Below are 25,205 nucleotides of genomic sequence, written 5' to 3'. Positions count from 1 at the left end.
AATCAATGTCTGTGCTAGATCCACGTAGTTTAAACTTTCTGGATTTGGGCGCTTTGAAACCTATGGCTGAACAGTACTGTGTGGATGTTGAATACTTAGATGTAGAGCTGCGACAAGGAAGAAGACTTGTGGAGAAGAAGAAAAATGAGGGACTTATTGTTGACAGCCTTGTTGAACTTTCAGTTTTCCTGAGTCCATATAAGGAGGCATTCCCAGATCTGTGTAAGCTTATTAACATTGCATTGGTACTGCCACCAACTTCAGCATCATGTGAGAGGAGTTTCTCCTCAATGCGACTCATCAAAAGCTACCTCCGAAGTACCATGTCTGATACCAGACTCTCATCACTTGGAGTTATTGGGCTTCACCCCAGCAGAGCAAAACATACTGACATGGAACATTTTGTTTCTGTGTTTGCGCAGAAACATAACAACAGAAAAATACAGCTATTTTGAGATGTACATTTGACTGCTGTTGTTTGTACGGCTCACACTCAGTCAAGTTAGGTATATGAAGACCTATATTTATGCTTTACAGCAAAGTGATACGTAACAGTATATATGTAAAATTGTTTACGTAAATGTAGATTAGACTTCTGCATGTGAACATTATATTTTTAATATAATAGAAACTATTTTTGTTATACTATGTGTCTATGTCTGACAGCCTGTCTTGGTAACGTTAAGCATATAGAATAATTTTGGGCAGAAAGTGGTTTTGATATTGCTACTCATATTTCAGTCACGATGTTAAGAATCTGACAGTAGTTCATATCAGTTAAAATGTTTACCGGTGATGCATTACTATTTACTAATCAGCATTCAGCATGTTCTGTCACAGACTTTTCTGCAAAGCTCAGCGGAAAATTTTTGCTGTAGAATTCATTTATATATATGACTATATTGTGTTATAAGTTAACAGTTGATATATTAATGAAAATGGTGCTCAATGGTCAAGAATTGAATGGCAGTACAGTTCATTTTTAGTAAATTCTAGGCATATTTTTCTATCTTTATTAAGAACATGCATAATATATTATAATTAGGTTATTTCCCTTATTTCTGTACATAATTTCCATTTGCCATGCCATATATGAAAGTGTAATTGAAGTGTAATTGATTACATAGTGTTGTGTAATTGTTTACATACATAGTACATGCATGCATGCATGCATACATACATACATATTTTAATGCTTGTTTATTTTGCACCAAGCCAATTCTTGTCAAGTGTGACAGACATCATTTATTTTCTGTTTTTATAATTAAATTCAACTTGAATTTCTTTCGCTTGTTTAGTTGTTTACGAATACAATAAATGTTTAAAAATTTTAATTCAAAACATGACTTTAGTTGAAAATCATGTGGTATGTGTGCCCCCTAAGAAAAGCAAGTGCTCCCCCGTGTGCCCCCTATTAAATAGACCCTAGCTACGCCGCTGGTGCTAGTAAATGCATTATAGTATAATCTAAATATATCCGTCACCTATAGGCCTCCGGGTCAATCACTCGATGATGATGTGAAATGTACACTCAATGACTGCGACTCACTGATATTAGGAGACTTTAATATCTCTTATATTGACTGGGCGTCACTGTCGGGTACAGAAGCGAGTTACATGGAATGATTGAATTTTTAGAAGATAATTTCCTAAGTTACTGAACCAACTCGACTTAATAACACACTCGATCTTGTTACAGTGACCCTGCAGTAATGTTACCGCAGGAAAACATCTCTATTCTTGTGACCACAAATTGATGCGCGTCAACATTACAGCTCAAACAAAAGTATGTGAAAATAGAATAATTGTGCGTAATTTCAAAAGTGTAAAGTAGAAATCCTACAAAAACTGACAGAAGGCAATTATCAGATGATTCCAATGTAGAGGAAAAGTGGCTAAACTTTAAAAATCAATTACTCACTCAGCAGAAAACAGTAATAAAAGTCCACCCTAGTTTAGCAGCGAAATCAAATACTTTGTTAAGGCAAGAAATTTGCTTTACAGGCAAAAAAAAAAAAAAAAAGCAAAACACGCCAGAAAATATTAGACTTCATTTTGAAGCCAGGCGACAAGTGAAAAGACTGGTACATCAAGCAAAGCGTAGGTATAAAAAAAAATATATATATATATATATATATATATATATATATATATATATATATATATATATATATATATATATATATATATATATATTTCCGCCAACTGTAAAACCAATCCGAAGTCTTTCTTCAATTTCATAAACAACAGAAAGGAGATCAGAAATGCGACTGGACCCTTAACGACAGTGACGGTGAATAAGTAACTGAAAACCACCGCATTGTGAACTTGTTGAAATATTATTTTTCTTCGATGTGCAACTCTGGCAGTCTTACCATCACTACCACCAACATCAACACGATAATTCCATTCATACCTTAACCAACTTTGTGATAACTAGCGATGAATTCCTTAATATTCTACAATTCCTTAAAACAATTAAATTTCCAGGACCAGGCAATGCCTATCCTATTCTATTAAGAGAATCAAAAATCGAATTACTCACCTCTCTCACAACCGTATCCAATATGTCCTTCCGACTAGGTATCGCCCCTTCGGACTGGAAAATGGTTAAAACGAAACACCGATTTTTAAATAACAAAACAAAAAAGTATCGGGTAATTACAGGCCCATTAGCCTAACCTCAGTAGTAGCTATAAGCTACGCGCGAGAGCATAATTAGAGGTAAAATTGTGAGTTACCTTCAAAGCTACTTAAGCTATAGTCACACTGACTTTCCGACCTGCGAACGACCACCCGCGACCCCAAAATGCTGCGTTTCACACCCACCGCTTCCCGACCACATAGGTGGCAAAGTAGTCCGTCCAGTGTCCGTCCAGTGGATGGCCGGACGGCGACCATGGTAAGATTCACACCTTGACCTCACACCTGGAGTCAGGCCAAGACGCCCCCCCCATACCCCGACCGGTGACCGACAGGCAAGGACCAGTACATCACTGCTCAGAAATGTACCTCATTTCAGGTCAAGGCTAGTTTGACCTACCACCGGTCGCCGCAAAACTCGCCGTGAGGTGGAAGGCCGGACGTCAATCACGGCCAATGACAGATGCAAAGTGGACGGTGAACATCAGCGACCCCCTACTACCTGACGGCAACCAGACGGCGTCTGCTCGCCATCCGGTCACCGTTCACCAGTTTTTAACCGTCACCTGTCGGCCACCGGTGGCAGTCCGCTTGCCGTCCAGACGCAGTCCATTCGGCCACCAAACGGCAACCTTTTTACGAGCCCGGCACCGACCTGAGAGGTCGGCTGGAGGTTTTGGTGCAGCACCCAAAACCTCCAGGCGACATTTTCGGTCGCACGGCGGATGGAGACACATGACGATCGCTCGCACGACAATGTGAGACCTCCCGCGACCTGCAGGTCGCGGGAGGTCGTCAGTAGATCGCAAAGCCAGTGTGACTGGGCCTTTAATTTAGAAAAGTGAAAGTGTCAAATCGATTCTTCGACTTACTAAAAACTCCTCCGGCAATAGAAAAATATCAATCTTGCCAACTCCATTTCTTCGAGAGACTTTTGTCTTTTAGCTAAAAACATATTGAGCAATTATACTTCTTCATCTTTTCTACCTCTCCTTGATCCTGATGGCATTACAGCTATCACATTTATCTTGCCTTGTCCACTCTCGCATTGAGTATGCATTTCATGTCTGGGGGGATCGACACACATAACCTTGTTGGAGAGAGTGTAGTCAAAGGCTCTTCGTCTCATTAACTTCCCTTCTGTTATTGACAGTCTTTTAATTCAAAAATTCCATCGCAATGTTGCCTCTCTGTCTTCTATTGATATTTTTATGCTGACTGCTCTTCTGAACTTGCTAACTGCATACATCCCTTTCGCGGACCCCCTGCCCAGAACTTTCTACTCATCATCCTTATTCTATTCAAATTCCTTATGCAAGTTAACCAGCATCTTCATTTTTCCATCTCTTCCTCTGGCAAACTCTGAAACAGCCTTTCTCCGTATATATTTCCTTCTGATTGAACCCTTTCAAGAGGAAAGTATCAAGACACCTTTCCATCCAAAATTGGTCTCTGTTATGGCCACTCATTTTTTTTTTTTTTTCCTGAAGCAGCGCTAAGTGGACTGTTATTTTTTCTTGTTTTTTGCCCTTGAGCTGCCTGCTGTAACACACACACACACACACACACACACACACACACACACACACACACACACACACACACACACACACACTCCCCATAGCAGCCACGGGGTCAGTTTGTTGACCCTTTTTCTTTTTTCTTTTTCTTTTTTCTTTTTCTTCTCCTTCGCTCCCCATTCCCCCCGCCCCTTCCCATTGTTTTCAAGGTACTCATTATCACAAAGAACACTCGTGAAATGTTGTGACATTATACAGACATACAGTGAGTGCAGTGTGTTGGTGCTGGAAGGGTAGTGAGAGCTGTGTCGCTAACACAACACCGAGGACACGCTCAAGCTCCGGAGGACGAAATCACCCAGCAGCAGAGGAAGGTCAGTTCAGGTGGCAGGCAGTGAGGCAGCCTCATCACTCAGGTTTGGAGCAAGATGCACAGCACCTTCATCAACGCTGTGCACTTATTCCGAGAAACAGATATGACAACCAACCGGCCAGCAACCACCACCTGTGTCTCGCCGGCCCAGGCTTAGCACCTACTTACAAGCCTGGGTATCCCTGAGTGACCTCCCAGATACTGCATACCTGGATCCCTCTGGGACCTGTCACCTGAACCCAGCACCCTCCCTGAGGATTAACATCGCACTTGACCTCACCGCCATCTGGAAGAATCCGCCCCTTCACCACCACACTGCACTCCATCCCACCCAACCCCTCCCATCACCCCTACCTTTCCCAGAGACAAGTCTGCCCCCGTTTTCCATCCCCCTTCTCTTGTTGTACTTGTTTTCATTAGCGAAATTTACTTAAATGTACTTCTAAAGTGTAAATTTTCAGCCTGACGGCTGCCGTACTTGAATAAACCGTATATTATTATTATTATTATTATTATTATTATTATTATTATTATTATTATTACACACACACACACTCATCTGGACTCACTCTTCACTTTGTACTACAGGGGCTGTTCGAGAGGGAGTTGGCACAGCTGGAGTCGTTGGAGATCCGCGAGAAGGCTGTGAGCGGAAAGGAGACAGTGCGTCAAGTGATTGAGCTTCAAAGGTTTCTCTTCTGCCAATATACGAATGGCGGAGCACACTCTAGGCTTTACCCAGCTCTGGGCCGCACAGCCCTCCTGCTTGCCTCCCGTAAAGGCTTTATGCAGCTTACTTATATGCTGCTTCATGTTGGCAACGTGCCTGTAGATGACGTGATTGACGACGTGTGCGGCACCACCGCCCTCCACCAGGCAGCCTCTCACGGCAAGGACATATGCGTGGCCGTGATGCTGGACGCGGGGGCAGATCCACTGCGTAGCGACAGGTACGGCCAGACGCCCTGCCTGTTGGCCGCAATGTTTGGCCACAAGAGCACCCACCGCCTCCTTGAAGTGCATGGGTCGCGGGACCCCCCTTGCCGCGCAGGAACAAATGCTTCTCAAGTGAGACGTAACTTCAATACATACCTTAAATGCTACAGCAAATTCGGAAGTGAAGGCCAGAGAACCCTGACACCTTTCGACCACCACGACCAAGAAAGTGTGCTCAAAAAGCTCCTCCAAGCTATACCTCCGAGAAGACTGCAACAGGAGGCTGAAGCATTTGCTGTAGATTTTTCGGAAGGAGAGGCTAAAAACGTGCAGGAAAGTGTAATGAAGGAACTGCATGCCATAATAGAAAGAATGGGAACCGCCAATGCCAACTATAAAGGTGATCTCAGGATAGTGGGAAGTGCCCAAGACAATTCCAAACTCTTTGCTCCCGATGAATTTGATGTGAATCTCGTTCTTTCGCCTGAAAGAGTGAATGTAAAACTGGAGAAAGGACACAAAAAGGAGATGTTTTCTGAAACGAAGCAAGAAGAGCTGATAAAAGTCTCTGTAGAGAGCAAAGATATTTGCATTGAAAATAACTGCCTGATTGAAGGGCTCTTCGAAGCAGTTAAAAGTTCTCTTGTCAGTCACGTACTTCACGATGCGAGGCTGAGCCTGGTGCCACCCGGCCTTACAAGAACACAAGTCGGTGTGGCTCTTGCTTTGGCCTGGCAGGGAGAGCTGAGCCAGGAAGAGACGGACAAAAAAGAGGAAAACGAAGACCTTGAGGAGGGAGAGGAAAATGTCGAGGGAGCGAAAAATTCACATCATAGACCCAAGAAGTATCCCTTGTTACTGGTTGGCGTAGATCTAGTGCCGGTGGTGAAGGTGCCGTGGCTGGATGAGGTAAAACAACCGCGTCTCACTCCCCAAGGTGCCACCCACATGTACCTCAGCAACACGGACAATGGCTCCTGGCGCTGCAGCTTTGCCCAGACCGAGGCGTCCGTGCTCAGGAACATGGGAGGTATGGATCACCTGGTTGCTCTGGGACACCTTGTGCAACTAATGGGAAAGCTACTTCTGTCCTTTCTGAAGGCCGAGCCCTGGATGCCAAAACACAGAAAGACCTTCTGTACCTGGTTTGTAATGAGGGCATGGGGGATCTCTCTGCCCAGCGGGTTTTGTTTAAAAAACGCCTTGTTAAGGTGGCTGGACGAGGAATTGAGACAGTTAGATAATAAACAACGAGAGGATGGAGGCGATCAGAGTAAAGAGGAAAAGCACAATGAAGCTTTAAAAAGAGAAAGCGAAAACGACCCAGTGAAGGTGCTGTTACAGCTCTTCAGGAGCATGTGCGACGTCCCGACAGACAAGAGAGGACGACTCAAGGCCCGGAATACTCCTGCGTACTTTGGAGGCGAGTGTGAAAGCCCCAAGCAAGGATTTGGAGCCCCCATCATTGTGCAGTATTTGGAAGAATGTTTGGAGGAGGAGGAACGCCAAGGTAGAGTAGGACTGATAGAGACCTAAGTGGATGGCTGACGGTAGAAAAAGAGTTCAGTATTTTTCAGAAGCAAAATAAATAAAATAGAGGAAAAAAGTTAGAATGTAATAGAGCAGTGTTTCTTAAAGTTCTTCAGCCCCGATACCCCAAAGTTCAACTCCAACTCAACCTGATGCCCTCTCTCCAACATTAGCCTAGTTACTCCCAACTTTTAACTTTTAATTTCCTGAAAAAAAAGAGAAAACATGACGGCTATGAACAAACAGCTGAATTCTATGGAGTTAATCATACTCACCATTCATTGCACGAAATTATTAATTTAATATTTTCCAGGATTCCTTTTTGGATACCCCCAAGAACCGGTTTCGATAAACCCTGGGGTTATTGAGGCACTACTATAAGAACACCTGTAACAGAGGATAAATGAGGGAAAGACGTTGAGAGATAGCATGAGATAGTAAACAGAAGGGAGGGATAAAACTTTGAAAGAATAATGCATAATCGGAGAGCATTGAGACAGAAAGGCTTAACTATGTTTTTAATATTGTATACCCAAAAAGATACAAGAAAACAAATAGTCGAGAAAAAACAGTTTGGTTTATGCTGTGTAATATAATAAGTTGGAAGTAGCTACGAGGGCCCCGGGGCACCCCGGGTCAAGCATAGGATTACTGACACCAGCCTCCTGCAAGGGCTGAACGAAACGTTTGAAGTCACAGTTTGCTGCCTGCAATGTAATAATATACACGGATTGTCCTTTTTGGAATTATATGATAAAATCACTTGTAATATTTTCTTCCACCTACGAAAGAATGCAATGAAATCAATAGGAAAACCCCAAAAAATTTCAGCCTTTCTTGTTAACGCAGGAAAGAGAGAGAGAGAGAGAGAGAGAGAGAGAGAGAGAGAGAGAGAGAGAGAGAGAGAGAGAGAGAGAGAGAGAGATTATAATGTGTGCATGTTTCACAAGGAATGTGATCATTTTATGCTATGTCCAGATTCTGACTTCTCAGACGGTGTTTACAGTTGGACAAGTAAAGACGAGTGACTCACTAGTGTCCTTGATTTTCGTCAGTCAGCAGCTCGCTATATAGCCTACAGTCTTCTACAAGTTATTACAAGCCTTGTCACTTGTGTGATAACCCTGATAATTCATGGGTGGCGATTGTGGGGGGGACGGGGGGACATGTCCCCCTCACTTTTCTTTTTTTTTTCTTTTTTTGGCCATCAGCCGATCTATTAAGCCAGCCACTTTTCAGACTGAGGGGGATAGAGTATTCCCCCCCCCCCCCACACACACACACTTTTCATGGTGAGCTGTCCATTAATAATTAAGGTATAATAATCAAGTCAACACTTAATTATAAAATGTCACGTTAGAAAAATTAAGCTTATTAATGTCCCGTGAATTAAGTAAAAAATAACAAAAAGTTTTATTGCATAATATTTTCATCATGTATGTACACTTATTTATAAATTATACATAAAGCTGAAATAAGTGTACATTATATACACGTATGATCTTTAATATGCGATGACTAACTCAGTAATAAAAAAAATGTCCAGTGCCCACCCACTAAAAAATTCTTAGGTTTAGCCCCGAGTGAATACAAGAGTTGTGTGTTCGAACACGAATTTAAATACTTCAAATTTCAACGAATATGAATACGAATTTGAATACAGTGATATGGTTTTAATTCGAATACAAATACGAATACTTCTTGAACGTATTCATGAATACATTCATAAATACTTTTCACTGAAAAATACCTTCTTGACCTAACTAGGTATAGGAATACTTTTTCTGTGCTGCTTGTAGGCTTTTTTGAGGAGCCTTAAGGACGGCCCCAGCCCGTTAGTGGCACAGGCTAATTTTATCTATAGTGGCTGACGTGATGTGTGACTGTTAGCCTTTTTGTTAGCTGGGGTTTTTTGTGTGTTTTTGATTAAGGTGCGAACTGTTATCTCACGTCAGGTCCGGTGTACCGTTGCCTGCTTTCTTCAGTTGATAGAAGTCGTGAGACAACACAATAGCCTTTTAGTTAAGTGATGTGGGTTATGTGTTGGCCGAGCGGAGCCGTTAAGTTCACTTTGAGTTCACTTAATTTACTCTCTCTCTCTCTGGTTGATTAAATGTTTGTATTGGCTTTTTAAATATTTTCACAGAATAGTTACAGTATTTGTGGACGAGTCGCAAGTTGTACGCACACTCTGAGAAGTCCTCTGCTCTCGCCCGCCGCCCACCTATCTTCTGCCCGGCGTCTCCCAGCACAGGAGCGGCCAGCGGGCAGCAGGCTTGCTGAATCAACACCGTTCCCACGGCAAGGAGCACCTCCTACCGTAAGCACAACGTAGCGTCTGTGTGTAACGTCCTAGCGCCGCTGGGCCATGGCGATACGACATACATTCACACATTCACATGTATAATATACACATTACATCGCTCGGTCACGAAAAAAGTCGCGACCTCGCGGCTCACCCGACCTTTAAAATCAGTGTACCTACCCATGTTACAGTCGCGCAATGTGTACTAGTTAAACGAGGGCCTATTATGGTTGCAGTAAAAAAAATATATACAAGTCAGGGCCCGCCTAACGGTACAACATCGGGAAATACCAATGACAATAAAAACAATCATGGAACTAACAATGAATGGGCAAAGTACATACAGGGCGAGGTAAACAGGGCTAGAGTCCTGGACGTGGAAGCTCAGCACTATTCCGAGAAAACAAAACAATAGCTCGAATAGTGATTTACAAAATACATCCTAGAAAAATAAATTGACTAAATTGTCATTAGGATACATGGTAATGGAGCTATTTGGAATAGTAAAAAGAAAAGGAAAAATCATTGAAGAAGACTTGATACAAACTGAACCTTCGAGTCACAATGCGTACGAACTCAGCGCGGTGGGGCAACTCTTGCCTGAAGATGGTTGTACAAAGTCAGAGCCCGCTTAACAAGGCAGAACAGGGGGATGATAATGATGATTAAAAGAACCACCGGTAAGAGCAGCGATGGGTAATGTACATATGGGGCAAGGTAAACCGGTAGCGAGTCATGGACAGCTGACTCCAATTCCGAGAAATTTGAAAAGGTTAGCTCGGAAAGGCTATTTGTTACATACTTCATCCTAGAAAAGGTGAGATTCACTAAACTGTCAATAGGATAGATTGGGATGGCATTTGTGGCCGCAAAAAAGAAGACCGTCAGACGGCAGGGAAAAGTGACGTCAAACTTTTCCCTGCCGTCTGACGGTCTTCTTGGGTTGCCGTCACTGAGGTCTAACCGCATGGTAATACTTCCAGATAGTAATACAGTAAGGTTTCAAGGGAGATGTTTCAAGGCCATGGATCAACCTGTGCGCCTCGCTTCTCCCTGGGAAAGGAAAGACATACCCAGCAAGGGTCGGGAAAGTGTTTCTCCTGAGTCGATAGTGCATACCGTGCCGACTCTTTCCACGGTGCCGGTGCATGGCGCGGGCACCACCTCACTTCATGGTCAACCACCAACACCAGCTGACGTTTGCAGGGGATGGAAAAATGTCACTGCGATAGTCGTAGGGAATCACGAAATCCCTCAACGAACCGCAATGCACGTCCCCGTGTCAGTCCCTAACGCCACCGTAGGTTGTGACATCTGCCTAGAAGGGCCTAGTCGTGTCAACACGCTAGCGATAGAGTCCACCCTTAACACGGTACGCGAGGGAAGTAGGACCGTAGCTTTAGTGGTTAATGTCACTGGCGGTCCAGTTAAACTCAGAAATGGAGTCATTTTGGGCCGCGCTTTAGCGTTCGACGGACAGGTGTCCCCAGACCCTTTAGAGTTAAAGCAGCCTTGTGTCGGTGCAGTGGGTCAACCCGCCGCCGGCGACACATCATGTCAGGCCTCATCTGTCGATTCTTTAGTCAAAGTGGTCGATTATCCCGAGCTTAAGGGCCCGCTTCTGAAGCTTTTACATCAGTATCGTGATGTCATTGCCCTGCCCGGTGAACCTTTAGGTGCGACTGCTACGACAGAACACAAGATTAGGGTTAAACCCGACACCAAACCGGTGTACATTCCTGCATACAGACTCCCACACAGTCAAAGGCAGGTTGTAGATGAACAGGTTAAAGATATGTTGGACCAGGGTGTTATTCAGCATTCCCGATCTCCGTGGAACTCGCCCTTGTTTCTAGTCCCTAAAAAGGACGGGAGTTTCAGGCCTGTCATCGATTTTAGGAAAGTAAATGAGATGACTGAGGATGATAGGTACCCTCTGCCTGTTTCAGGTGACTTGTTAATGTACCTGGGGCAAGGGAATACTATTTTCAGTAGTCTTGACCTTTTAAGTGGGTACTGGCAGGTGCCGATGGCAGCTGAATCCAGAGAGATTACAGCCTTCACAGTACCCCTAGCGGTCATTTTGAATGGTTAAGGATGCCATTCGGCCTCAAAACCGCACCCATTACTTTTCAGAGGATGATCAACACATTGTTCTCTGACATGATAGGCAAAGAAGTCTATGCATATTTAGATGATTTAATCATCTGCAGCAAGGATGGCGCCAGTCACCTAGCTAAACCAGAAGCGGTTCTGCTTAAACTCAGAGGCGCTGGCCTTAAGGCCAAGCTGACTAAATGTGAATTTTTAAAGGCAAAAATCACCTTTTTAGGCCACACTGTTGATGGAATCCACACGATGGACGATAAAATATCGGCCATAAAGAATTTTCCGCAACCCCAAACCGTCGAAAACGTTCGGTCTTTCCTTGGGTTGTCCGGCTACTTTAGGCCTTTCATACAAGGTTTTGCCAAAATTGCTTCGCCTCTAACGCAACTTTTAAAGAAAGAGGTACCTTTTCAATGGAATGCCCCACAACACAAGAGTTTTACAGATTTGAACTCAGCGTTAATCAACGCTCCAGCCTTGGCATTCCCGGACTACAACGTCCCTTTTACACTTTATACAGATGTCTCAGCCCTGGGTCTTGGTGCTGTTTTGATGCAACCGGACGCTCGCGGTAAAAATCGCGCTACTGCGTACGCAAGTCGTACTTTAAACCAGGCTGAGTCGAACTATTCAGTGACCCATCAAGAAACCCTAGCGGGTTGTTTGGGCTCTTAAACATTTTAGGGCTGTTATCCTTGGCTATCCTATCACTGTCTTTACGGACCACGCGCCAGTCACCGAGCTTTTCAAGGGTAGGAACCTCACCGGTCGACTCGCATGGTGGTACCTGACTATCCAGGAGTTTTGGCCAACCTTTAAGTATTTACCTGGCCGCGCGAATGTCGTCGCGGATTCACTGTCTAGAAACGTACCTGTTGGCTCAGTGGCAGAAGCGCCTACTGAAATTCAGAATTTCAGTCTAAAGGATTTAGCAGCAGCCCAGCGTCGCCATGACGTTTGGGGAAAAGTAATATACGCTCTGGAGTCGGGTGACGAAACAAGTCTCCCGCCACTACCTGTGTCTTTTTCACAATTTTTCTTGTCCCAGGACGGTGTCCTATGCCGCTACTGGCCCCGCAAAAAGGAGTCTGTCGCACAGTTTGTGATACCGGAGTGTTATGTACCGGCGGTGCTGAACTTAATTCATGACGCGGTCATTGCTGGCCACCCGGGGAGGGAACGCACACTAACAGCGGCCCGAGCGGTCTATTTTTGGCCAACTATGCGTGTAGATATTGACGCGTATGTGGCTAAGTGTGTCAAGTGTGCCCAACATAAAGGGACGGTGCCTAGGCCTGCGCCGATCCTAGAATACCCGCCCCCGGACCGGCCTTGGGATGTAGTTTCTATTGACTTGCTACAGCTTCCCGCCAGCCACCAGGGCTCTAGGTACCTCTTAGTTTGTGTAGATCACTTGTCTCGGTACGTTGTTTTAGCCCCGGTGAAAGATAAATCTGCTAAGGCCATTGCTCATGCCCTAATAACTCATCTAATTTGTCCATACTCCACACCTAGAGTGTTGTTAAGTGATAATGGAACCGAGTTTCGAAATCAACTTTTAGCAGAAATATGCAAACAGTTTGCCATTACACAATCTTTTACAGTCAGTTATCACCCAGCCAGCAACGGCCTTGTTGAACGCGCGAATAGGAAGATTTTAGATGTCTTGCGCCCGGTCGTTAGCGGACTTCAGCATACCTGGGAGGACTGGCTAGCATAAGTTGCAGCAAGCATAAACAGCCGTGTTTGTGAGTCAGCGGGACAATCTCCCCACTACATAATTTTTGGGGCTGAGAAGAGACTCCCGTATGACCTGCTTAGTAGTTCTCTTTCACCTGTATATAATGTAGATGATTATTCTAAGGTTCAACTCAAGGTTTTCACAGATATTCATAGAAACGTCAGAGACAGACTACAGGCTACATCCGAGGCTATGTGCTCGCAGCAACACAAGCGTGCCGCCCCTGTTTCCTTGAAAGTGGGTGACTTTGTTATGATTCGAGTCCCAGAGAGACATTCGAAGTTGTCCCCTAAATTCGTGGGCCCACGCCAGATAGTTAGACAACTAGGTGGTCACAAATTTGAGCTTTATGATCTCATTTTTAATTCATATGAAATTGTGCATAGTGATCGCCTCAAAAAGACAGACGCCCAGCCTGAGGCCAGCGATGCGCCTTTAGTTGAACCAGCGAGAACCGCCTGTTTGCCTCAGCCTGACGATGCTTTGTCTATCTTTCCAACACACGACTATAACCTGCGTCCTCGCCAATAAGGGTTTTCTGCTTGGTTCCAGGAAATGTTGCCCCTTACCTTCTACTTCCTTCTGCGCTCCGTTCTGGCTGCAGACCCTGCGCACCTCAAGCCGGGAGCCCTCTCTGCTCATTTGGGCCGGGTTTCTCTGGTCGAGGATGTCCTGTGGGTCCAGTACCCGTTTACTGCTCTGGCGGAAATACCGGGCACACTGAGGACAATAACGGAGCAAGTGACTGGGGTTGTGTTGCAGCTGGATAGAAATGCTCCTGAAGACGGTATCCTGCGTCTGATGCATGACCGCATAAAGTACTTGAATGATACTCTAACTCTGGCTTTGGAGAACTACGCAGCCCTTTCCTTTCCTAATCGTACTAAACGGGGCTTGATCGATGGGATTGGGCAACTTTCCCGCATGTTGTTTGGAACTGCAATGGATGAGGATGTGGAGGAACTGCGGGATAGGTATAACCACTTGGCTTCACTTGCTGCTACTCAACACAAAACCATTAGGATGAATTCCTTACACATGTCCAGACTTGAACATGCAGTACAGGATATTGCTTCTTATTCTCGAACCTTAGGCTCTTCCATTAATGAGTTGTGGACCGGCATGGCTAATATGTACCAAATGGAACTTGTTCAACAAACCTTGCCTGCCTTGGAGAGTGCAGTTAACTCTGTCCTCCATACAAATGCTCTGGTGATACAGAATGTAGTGGATGCAGATTGTGGTAGGGTTACCTCTTCTCTTTTTCCTGTCAGGGATTTGCAAAAGGCTTTGAAAATTGGAGTAGAGGACCACCAACTAACACCTTTGTTTGACATGCATGCCATACACCACTACTATCCCTTGCTGGAGTCATTCTTGACGTCGGAAGCTATAGTGATTCACGTTCCCTTCAGGTCAAAGGATGTGTTTGAGGTTTATCAGCTGGAACCTTTCCCTTTCTAAGTCAATAACTCGGTGATGGTGCTGGACTTACCTGCCACAATGGTCCTAATTCGTAATGATCTATCGCTTTATGCAACGGGTCAGACGTCAGACCTAGGGTCCTGCAAAACAGAGTATCACAATCGCTATTTTTGCTCGGCGTCACTCTTTGCATTCCTCCCGTTGACAGGTGGTATCTGCGAGGTGGTGCTGACCCAGTCGGATGCTTCTAAAGCTCTAGAGACTTGCCCCTATCGTCATGTCGTCCCTAAATCACTTTTACACAGGAGGTTTTCCGGATTTCACTACTTCTTTTTCACACTACCAGTGTTTGTGACAGTGGTCTGTCCTGAAGGTTCAACTTATAGAGAGGTTGCAGGTCACCTGGCGGTACGGGTGGCTTGTTCCCTACGATCTGTCAATTTGACGACCTTTCCGGAGAAGCTCCATCATGGATTTGCGGCCACAAATGCCATCCCAATCTATTCTATTGACAGTTTAGTGAATCTCACCTTTTCTAGGATGAAGTATGTAACAAATAGCCTTTCCAAATTTCTCGGAATTGGAGTCAGCTGTCCATGACTCTCTACCGGTTTACCTTGCCCCATATGCACATTACCCATCACTGATCTTGCCGGTGGTTCTTTTAATCATCATTATCATCCCCCTGTTCTGCCTTGTTAAGCGGGCTCTGACTTTGTACAACCATCTTCAGGCAAGAGTTGCCCCACCGCGCTGAGTTCGTACGCATTATGACTCGAAGCTTCAGTTTGTATCAAATCTTCTTCAAGGATTTTTCCTTTTCTTTTTACTATTCCAAATAGCTCCATTACAATGTATCCTAATGACAATTTAGTCAATTTATTTTTCTAGGATGTATCTTGTAAATCACTATTCGAGCTATTGTTTTCTTTTCTCGGAATAGTGCTGAGCTTCCACGTCCACGACTCTAGCCCTGTTTACCTCGCCCTGTATGTACTTTGCCCATTTATTGTTACTTCCATGATTGTTTTTATTGTCATTGGCATTTCCGATGATGTTGTACCGTTAGGCGGGCCCTGACTTGTATATATTTTTTTTAGTGCAACCATAATAGGCCCTCGTTTAACTAGTACACATTGCGCGACTGTAACCCTAACTCTCCGCCCACCTCCAACTCACGTAGCAAGTTCCCATTATTGGTTAGGACTAAGTCTAATATGTTATCTCCTCTGGTAGGCTCAGTAACTACCTGCTTAAGGAAATTATTTTGTATAACTTCAAGAAAATCCTCGGCTTCCAGGTCACCCACTAGGTCTTCCCAGTCTATATTCCTATAATTAAAGTCCCCCATTACGCAGACATTTTTACTCCTACTCGCCCTGCCAATCTCCTGTAGTAATATACTCGTGTCCTGCCTGTTAAGGTTGGGTGGCCTGTACATAACTCCTAGAGTTAGGTTTTCTTTCCCTTTGTAAACGTCCACCCAAACTGATTCTGAATCCATGTTAGTTTTGACTGAATTGTTAACTAAACATTTAAGAGAGTCTTTAACATATAGCGCAACTCCACCTGTCTTTGTGAAACATCTGATAACCCGTTATTTCAAATTCCGATCTAAAATTTCTATTAGCAGTGTCTATCCATGTCTCAGTGATCACTATTATGTCAAAATTTTCTGAACAAGCTTCACCCCTTAGTAATTATATCTTGTTTCTGAGGCTCCTCCTGTTAGTATAGAAGATTCTTAGCCCGCCCTCTGTTACTCCCCTATAGTTACTTCTAAGTTGCCTGGTTGTAATATGAGCTAGATGTCCTCTCTCATTACTCCTCCCCCCCTCGTCTATACTAAAAAATCCCTCAGGATACTAAGTGCTCGCTCAAGGGAGTCTGAGAGCGCCTCGACACCCTTGAACGTCAAGTGTATCCCGTCACGGGCGTAGAGGGCGTCGTTGCCAAAGAAGAGGTCCCAATTGTCGACGAACAGCCACCCATTGCGCTCACAGTGCTCAGCAAGTCTGCTGTTCACTGCTATCGCCCTGGACAGCCATCCATCGCCAACGCTCCTCCTTGGCAGGACGCCACACACTACTGGCGACCCACCAGCGTCTCTAATCCTACCTAACAATTCCCTAAAACGCCGGAGAAGGTCCTCGGTTGGCACACGGGAAACGTCGTTTCCGCCACAGCTGAGAAAGACAATGGGGTTCGGTCCCTCGCTTGCCATACACGCCTCAATCCTGTCTGATATATGGCCCACCCCTGCCTCTGGGAAACACACCCTCGTCCTGTTCTTATCCCTGGAGCAAAAATACCTGTCAACATAACGCACCTGACTATCACCAACAACAAGCACCCGGCGGCCAGAAGGAGGGGTGGGTGAAGGGGGGAGGGGAGAGCGGGAAGGGAGGGGAGGGACCTGCTGTGAAGAACGAGGAGAAATTGTGGAAGAGGTGGAAGGTGGAGAGGAGGAGGAGGAGGAGGAGAAGGAAGAGGGAGAGGAAGAGGAGGATGTTGGGGAGGAGGAGGAGGATGGGGAGGAGGAGGAGGAGGAGGAGAAGGAAGAGGAAGGAGGAGGAGGAGACAGGAAGGGTGAGGGGGGGGAGGGAGGAATGGACGAGGAGAGGGAGGAGGTAGAGGCGGAAAGGGAAGGTAAGGGACGAACGAGGAGGCGGAGGACGAGGAGGAGAAAGAGGGAGAGGAGGAGAAGGAGGAGGAGGAGGGGGTGGGAAGAGGGGAGAGGGGGGACGGAAGAGGAAGGCGGAGAGGAGGAGGAGGCGGAGGAGGAGGAGGAGGAGGAGGAGGAGGAGAAGGAAGAAGAGGAGAAGGAGGGGTGGGAAGAGGGGAGAGTGGAAACGGTCGAGGAGGAGGAGGAGGATGGGAGGGGCTGCTGTGTGGGAGAAGAGAATACCAAAGCGGTGATGGAGGGGAGGAGGACGAGGAAGAAGAGGAAGAGGAAGAGGAAGGGGAAGAGGAGGAGGCGGGGCATGTTGCTGCTGAACTAACTAATAAGTCTACCTGGGCGGCGAGAGTCGTAACCTATTCTCTAACTCTATGATCCTCTGATCATCCTTCTGAGTCTTAACGCAGAACCTACAAACGATAGTACGTGTAATAAAATGTATAAATGTGACTTGTTTTTGTTTTGCCCTCCTATAAATATTTTAGAATGAATGAATGTTTACGTAATATTAATAAAAAAAAATAACTGAAAGAAGAAATAAATTTAAATAACTAAAAAATTAAACAAAGATTAAATAATGGCAGAATAATGATATTAAAAATAAATAAAGTAATAACTAATAAATAAATTATGATATAAATGAAAATGTTAGTTTCATACCTATTTTATAAATTTACGATTCCTCTCGTTTTTCATATTTTCTTGTTTACTATTTATTATTATATTATTTTATGCCATATATATATATATATATATATATATATATATATATAGATATATATATATTTATATATATATATATATATAGATATATATATATATATATATAGAGAGAGAGAGAGAGAGAGAGAGAGAGAGAGAGAGAGAGAGAGAGAGAGAGAGAGAGAGAGAGAGAGAGAGAGAGAGAGAGAGAGAGAGAGAGAGAGAGAGAGAGAGAGAGAGATAATATAGATAGATAGATAGACCCCCGTGTGCACCTCCCACCGTGACCCGATTGCCGTGTCGTGATTAATTCGCCGAATGTTCGCAGAATATTCGGAGACATGTCCCCGAATAGTCTTTGCCATTCGGCGACATGCCGGAGACATGTCCCCGAATAGTCGGCGACATGTCGGCAACCAATTTCTCCAACAAAATTAAAATTTCAACGGTCAAAATTCGGCGACAATTCGGCGTCCATTTTGCATTCGTGCACATTCGGCGAACGGCCACGAATTTTTCATGCAACATGAAACTTTCGTGGCGGTCGTGACCAACTGTCAAAAGTCGCGGGGTGGACGCAGACATGTCCCCGAACGACCAAGAACAACCAAGAAAGATGCCGAACTTGTCCACGACACAGGATGACTTGCATATTCGCGCACATTCGTGAACCAAAATTCGGCAGTGTATTCGGGGCTTAACCAGTTGAGCTAGCAGAGCGGTGTGTGTGTGTGTGTGTGTGTGTGTGTGTGTGTGTTAACACAAGACAGATGGCAGCACGGCGAGGAATGGAATCAGTGCCTCCTCCTACCCCCCTATCATTACTTTGCACTAATTTCCTCACCATCGGCTCTTCGTGAAGCGTCCATCTCTGCCGGTTGCTTACGTTGATTTATTCTTCTACTTGAGTATTGTACACCGATGTGGTCCTCAGCTGCCGCTTGTCATTTGCATCTCCTTGATAAAGTTGTGGGTTCCGCTGGTTTCCTCCATGATGGATCGGTCTTGAGCGACTTGAGTCATTGTCGCGATGTCAGCAGTGTCTGCATGCTCTTTAAGATACGTTTAAACCCCTTCCATTCTTTGCATCGCTCGCTTCCAGAGCAGTATGCACCGGCCAGGAATACGCTGCTCGCCTCGAATCTGCATTCGTTATGCCTGCAGCCGATGCAATGCCACATTAGCTAATTCAAGCGTTGCTGCTTACTCCACGTTGTCGATCCTTGGAAATTCTTGAGTCAAATTGCCTGTATTACCAGCGTCGTTCACTCTTTCAAGTATAAGGCAAACAAGATTATTGTATAGGCAGCTGTCTGTCTGTACGTGTCCTTTTGTTTTTTTCTAGTCGCTTTTTCCCTGTGATATAATAAAGTGGATAATTATATTCATTGATATACTTATTATAGTATTTATTTATCTTGCTCTTAAATAGTGTATTGTATTATTTTGACCTACATGCTATTCATATTTTTTTATTTATAATTTTACTTTATTATTTTGCTAGTTGTGTATTTCAACATACTTATTGCCCCATCCCTCCCAGCGCCTCCGTGGTGCAGTGGTTAGCGTCCTTGACTATGAGTCTGTGGGCCTGGGGTTCGAATCCCGGTCTGGGCACTGGAGTGCAGCCCACCCAGCCGTGCATCCTTCCTTTCGGGATTGTCGATAAATGGGAAACCTTGGGAAGGTAAACAGTGGTAACCCACATGTTACACTGGCCGAGTGTTGGGTTAAGAATTTTCTCCCACCATAGACTCAAAGGCCCAACGGGACGGAGATGAGCACCGCCGCCACGCGCAGCTATGGCGGATGCTCTCAACTTTACCTTTTACCTCTCTGTTCCCTTATTCCTGTAATTATCTAAGGTCTCGTTCTCTTCCCCTTTGTATCTCATCGATGTCACTGTTATTTTCTCTTCCTCGGCGTCTCAGGTGTTTGGGGGTTGCTGAAGAGGCAGTTTATACTCCACTTTCTTCCCTCTACACCTGCTTCGTCTCTTATAATAATAATAATAATAATAATAATAATAATAATAATAATAATAATAATAATAATAATACAAAGCAGACGGTCATTCTTTTATCTAAGATGTTTGAAAAGATTCTGGACTTAAGAAAATAATTAACATGTTTTTTATGTATAGTGCAATTAGTCTCAATCTGTAAGGGGGCCTGAGCCCCCCATATACGCTCAGTTAAACTATGTTTTCCGGACAGTTCAAGCGATGTCATCAAAGGAACGCGTATAGGCGAAAGTTGGACTGATGATCTGCGGCCTGCGCTGACGGACTGACGAACTCTCTTATAATTCAAACTGCAGTTATCCAGGACTTTATTTTTTTACAGCAAGGGAGACAGCTCAAGGGCTATTAAACAAAAAAGACACAAAAAAAGCCTGCTAGGCGCTGCTCCAATGACATTAACCATAATAAAAGGCCAAAAGAGAGGTCAACTTTGGGAGAAGAGGTGCCTTGACACCCCTCTCTTGAATGAGGTCAAGTGATAGGCAGGAGGAAATGCAGACAGAGGAAGGCTGTTCCAGAGTTTACCAGCAGAAGGGATAAAAGAGTGAAGATGCTGGTTTACTCTTGCATAAGGGAATTGGACAGTATAAGGATGAGCTAGAATAGAAAGTCAAGTGCAGCGGGGCCGCGGGAGGGGGGGAGACATGAAGTTAGCAAGTTCAGAAGAGGAGTCAGCTTGAAAATATCGGTATTAGATAGAGAGGCAACATTGCGGTGGAATTTAAGAGGTAGAAAACTGTTAGTAAGAGCAGGGAAGTTGATGAGACGATCGAAGAGCCTTACACATAAGATGCATACTCCATACGAGGGCGGACAAGGCCCCTGTTTATGGACAGCATCTGTGCGGGGGAAAAAACTGGCGTAGACGATACAGAACGCCCAACCTCGAGGAAGCTGATTTGGTAAGAGAGATGTGAAGTCTACAGTTAAGATTTTGAGTTTAGGATAGGCCGAGGATGTTTAATGTTGAAGAAGGTGACAGCTGAGTGTTGTCGAAGAATAGGGGATAGGTGTTTGGAAGATTGTGTCGAGTTGATAGGTGGAGAAATTGAATTTTTGAGTGAAGGACACCAAGTTCCTTCTACCCCAATCAAAATGATAGCAAGGGTTGAGGTTAAGCGTCCTGCAGCCTCCAGTCTGGAGTCTTGTAATTCCTGTTGAGAGGGTCTTCTGTTGAAAGAAGTTGGCAAGAATTGGTTCACCAATATAGTGGTGGACGAATGGAACAGGCTTGGGAGCCTTGTTGTGGGTGCCAATACCATAGATACATTCAAGAAGAGGTTAGATAAAGCAATGGATGGTGAGGTAAGGTGGGGTTGAGTGTACAGGAGCTGCCTTGTATAGGCCAACCGGCCTCTTGCAGACTCCTTACGTTCTTATGTTCTTATGTTGCAAAGTAGTCATCAGCGTGCGAGTGGATGGGACAGCTTACTGTGGAAAGAAGATCATCAATGAATAACAGGAAGAGAGTGGGAGATAGGACAGAACCCTGCGGGACACCAGTGTTAATAAGTTTAGGGAAAGAACAGTGACGTCTACCACAGCAGAGATAGAACGGCCGGAAAGGAAACTTTAGATAAAAGTACAGAAAGAGGGATAGAATCCGTAGGAGGGTAGTTTAGAAAACAAAGATTTGTGCCAGACTCTGTCGAAAGCTTTCGATATGTCTAAGGCAACACTGAAAGTTTCACCGAAACGGCTAAGAGAGGATGACCAAGAGTCAGTTTAAGAAAGCAATAAGATCGCCAGTAGAACGCCCCTTGTGGAACCCATACTGGCGATCAGATAGAAGGTTAGCAGTGGATAGATGCTTATGTATTTTCCGGTTAAGGATTCATTAAAAGCTTTAGAAAGTCAGGAAAGTAAAGCTATAAGACGATAATTTGAGGGATAGGAACGGTCACCCTTCTTAGGCACAGGCTGTATGTAGTCGTACTTCCAGCAGGAAGGAAAGGTAAATGTTGAAAGGCAGAGACGAAAGAGTTTGACCAGGCAGGGTGTCAACACGGAAGCGCAGTTGGACAATTGGATGCACACCATCAGGCCCATAAGCCTTCTGAGGATTGAGGCCACAGAGGGCATGGAAAACATCATTCTTAAGAATCTTAATGACACGCATAGTGGAGTCAGAGGGAGCTGAATAGGAGGAATATGCCCGGATCCATCCAGAGTGGAGTTTTTATAGAAAGTCTGAGCGAAGAGTTCAGCTTTAGAGACAGATGTGACGGCGATGCTGCCGACTGAAGCGTGATGGGCGCGGATATGGGGCGATCATCAGTTCCAGTGTCAGTTGGCGCGCTACTTCATATGTAACGTTTCCCATATTTTAACAGGCTGGGACTTATTGCACTAAACACACACAAATAAAACATGTAATTATATTAATGTTATGTTCAGAATCTACTCAAATTACTTAGATGAGAGAATGAGTAACTGCTATGCCGTAAGTTCACTTCGGCTCGCCCTTAGATCTGAACCTGTATATGGGGGGCTTAAGGGCTAAGAATGTCGAGGGTCATTTCAATGCACATGACTTCCGACTTGTTTACCGAGCCCTAAAAAATAGTTTCCCTCCCGGTGGGCGCTACCCGAACAGCAGCCTCACACAACTACAGCTTTCTTCCTTATGTACTTTACTCTGATTTCCTCGTGTCTGGCATGAATGTGCAGAGGGTTCGCTGGGCTGAGTACTCTGAGCAGCTGTAGGCTACATAGTGGAGAGTAGTTCATTGTCGTAGAAAGATCAATACCACACCAGCATGGAGACGAAACAAATGATCTGACTTTTTTCAGTATAAGGATGGAAGACAAATATGGGAGAACAGCATCAAAGAAAAGTTTAATGGCCTCTTAACAGCTTACTAACAAATAAATTCGTGCCAAGGCTTTATACACTCGAGAAACTGTGAAAAGTTTTGTTACTACATTATGACAGTGTATGTTATGGACACGACGCAACACACACAAGAATGTTATTTATGAAGAGCAGTCATGTGGCACCATCAATAAACCCTCCTTTCAAACCACCCAATTTGGGGAACACCATGTACTTATATTCGAAAGCTTGTTTGATCTCAAAGTATTATTTAGTACAAGAAACTTTCAAAATAAGCAAGCGTTCTAAGATTACGTAACTTCTAAAGTGTGAGGGGGCTGCGGTGAAGTGTTACGAGTGTGACGGGAGCAGGCAGGGTGCACCCATGTCTCGCATAACGCTTTCAGATTTTTTTGCCATGTGCCGATAGAGCGACGAAATTCCGAAATGAACCAATTGTGTGTGTGTGTGTGTGTGTCTGTGTGTGTGTGTGTGTGTAGCATTGGCTAGTGTTACATAAATTTTAGGGGGGTCAAGGCATGTGTGACAAGGGGAAAGGGAAAGGGGGATCGAAAACGACCAAAAAAGCGTTACATAATTTCTGAATGGCCCTTACCAGCGGAGCATTCTATTTACAGCAGATTGTGCATTATCAAGGAATGATTGTTTTTATTTGATTGGAAAAGTACTTTTATCCAATAATAACATGAAAGATCAAATCAAAAGAATATATATATATATATATATATATATATATATATATATATATATATATATATATATATATATATATATATATATATATATATATATATATATATGTAGTCGGGCTCCGTTCAACAAAGGTTCGTGAAGCGTGGTTTAGATGACGGGAGGAGCAGCTGTTCTCAGGAAGCCCTCCCCTCAGGTCACTGCTGGGCCTCGTAGGGTTGTCCAGGCTTGATCACTGGACCGCCTCGTTCCGTCCACTCCAGAAATGACCCGCGATACAACCTGGGCACGTAACGGCAATAAGTCATTCACATAAGGTATATTTTATGCTATTATCCTGTGACTAAACCAATAATTCTGGGCTTCTCAAGCTGTGATTGGCGGGGACTTTGGGGATGCGCAAAGTGTGCCTCAAAACGTTATTTGATTATTTATTTATCAATTTGTTATTTTTTTTCAATTTGTTATTTTTTCATTCATTTTTGGCCCATTGCGCCTGATTTTTTGCGTTCTGCCCATATTCCTTTTTTAATTGGGCCTCTTGGTTGACCTCAACCCGCCAGTGGCGCTGGCACGTATTTTATAGTGATGCCATTTTTGCTTGGCTCATTCTGCCCCCGGACACCACTCGGTCACTGCCTCCCCAGTCATCTGCTTCAAACACACGACGGTACTGGCAGAAGCGAGCTACTTATTGTAGGCAGGTGAAGAGTTTAACTCATTGCCCTTGTCGTCTGAAGTTTTTCTCGGACTACAAATGACAGACTAAACTAAGTTGATTTTTTTTTTTTTACCATTCTTAAATCAATGTCTGGGTCACGGGTATTTTTTAGTGGTCATTCGCATAGCTGGGCACGATAACAGAAAACCTTATTCCCGATAACCGATAACGGAAAACCTTATTGGTGTTAACCGATATTCGTTAACTGGAGACACAAATATAGGCGATAACCGATAACCGATACCCGATATAAATCCACAATTCCGATACTAGCTAGCGATAAGTCCGATAGGCGAAAACGATAGTATATTGATATTTCTAATAAAAAACATTGATGAATTCAATTTTTCATTATCTGTATTTTAGAAAACTTACAAAACTTGAAAACCCACACGTTGACACGTACTAGAAACGCCTGAACCGGTGTTGTGTTATTTGGCGTCCCCACCATCAAAAACTGGCGCTTTTGTTTATAAACACTGGTCTCTCGTGAACTGTGCATGCTCAGACCAGCAAGCGTTGACCAGTACACTCTCACAAAGCTTTTTAACCGTAATCAAGAGATGCTGGAAGGCTGAATCAGTACCACTACCACCATCCCCGCTGTTTCTAGAACGACACTGTACGAGTTGTATTATATGTAGAGAGTGTCGTTCCAGAAACAGCGAGGATGGTGGTAGTGCATGTCTGATTCAGCCTTCCAGCAACTCTTAATGTGTTAAAAAGCTTTGTGAGACTGTACAGGGCTACGCTTACTGGTCTGAATATGCGCAGTTCACGAGAGACCTGTGTTTGTAAACTAAAGCGGCAGCTTTTGACGATGGGACACCAAATAACAACACCGGGTGCCTTCAGTACCATAGCATGCTCACAAACGAATATGGAATATCAAATTTGAGGCAGTGAATAATCATTTTTTGGGCAAAGTTAAATGGTTTTTCTCTTTGATATATTGATTTTTGAGTAATATA

The 25,205-nt window shown here is 44.2% G+C and overlaps 2 protein-coding genes across 5 annotated transcripts in view; one reads left to right on the top strand and one right to left on the bottom strand.

Moving 5' to 3' along the window:
• Window positions 1–7,766, top strand: part of LOC127007948 (ankyrin-2-like) — a 119,874-nt gene extending 112,108 nt beyond the window's left edge. For all 4 annotated transcript variants that reach the window (XM_050879499.1, XM_050879512.1, XM_050879506.1 and 1 more), the window contains one exon: window positions 5,125–7,766. In XM_050879499.1, coding sequence (XP_050735456.1) covers window positions 5,125–7,008 — 1,884 coding nt within the window. In that variant the 3' untranslated portion in view covers window positions 7,009–7,766. The remainder of the gene's footprint in view (window positions 1–5,124) is intronic.
• Window positions 7,767–22,807: 15,041 nt separating this feature from the next.
• LOC127007945 (rhodanese domain-containing protein CG4456-like) overlaps window positions 22,808–25,205 on the bottom strand; it is a 4,685-nt gene continuing 2,287 nt past the window's right edge. Inside the window, exon 4 of the mRNA XM_050879476.1 lies at window positions 22,808–23,795. Coding sequence (XP_050735433.1) covers window positions 23,711–23,795 — 85 coding nt within the window. The 3' untranslated portion in view covers window positions 22,808–23,710. The remainder of the gene's footprint in view (window positions 23,796–25,205) is intronic.

This window comes from Eriocheir sinensis, chromosome 4 (assembly GCF_024679095.1).
Source record: "Eriocheir sinensis breed Jianghai 21 chromosome 4, ASM2467909v1, whole genome shotgun sequence".
Taxonomy (NCBI): Eukaryota; Metazoa; Arthropoda; class Malacostraca; order Decapoda; family Varunidae; genus Eriocheir; species Eriocheir sinensis.
Note: the sequence above shows the minus strand (reverse complement) of the source record. Positions and strands in the feature narration are given on the sequence as shown.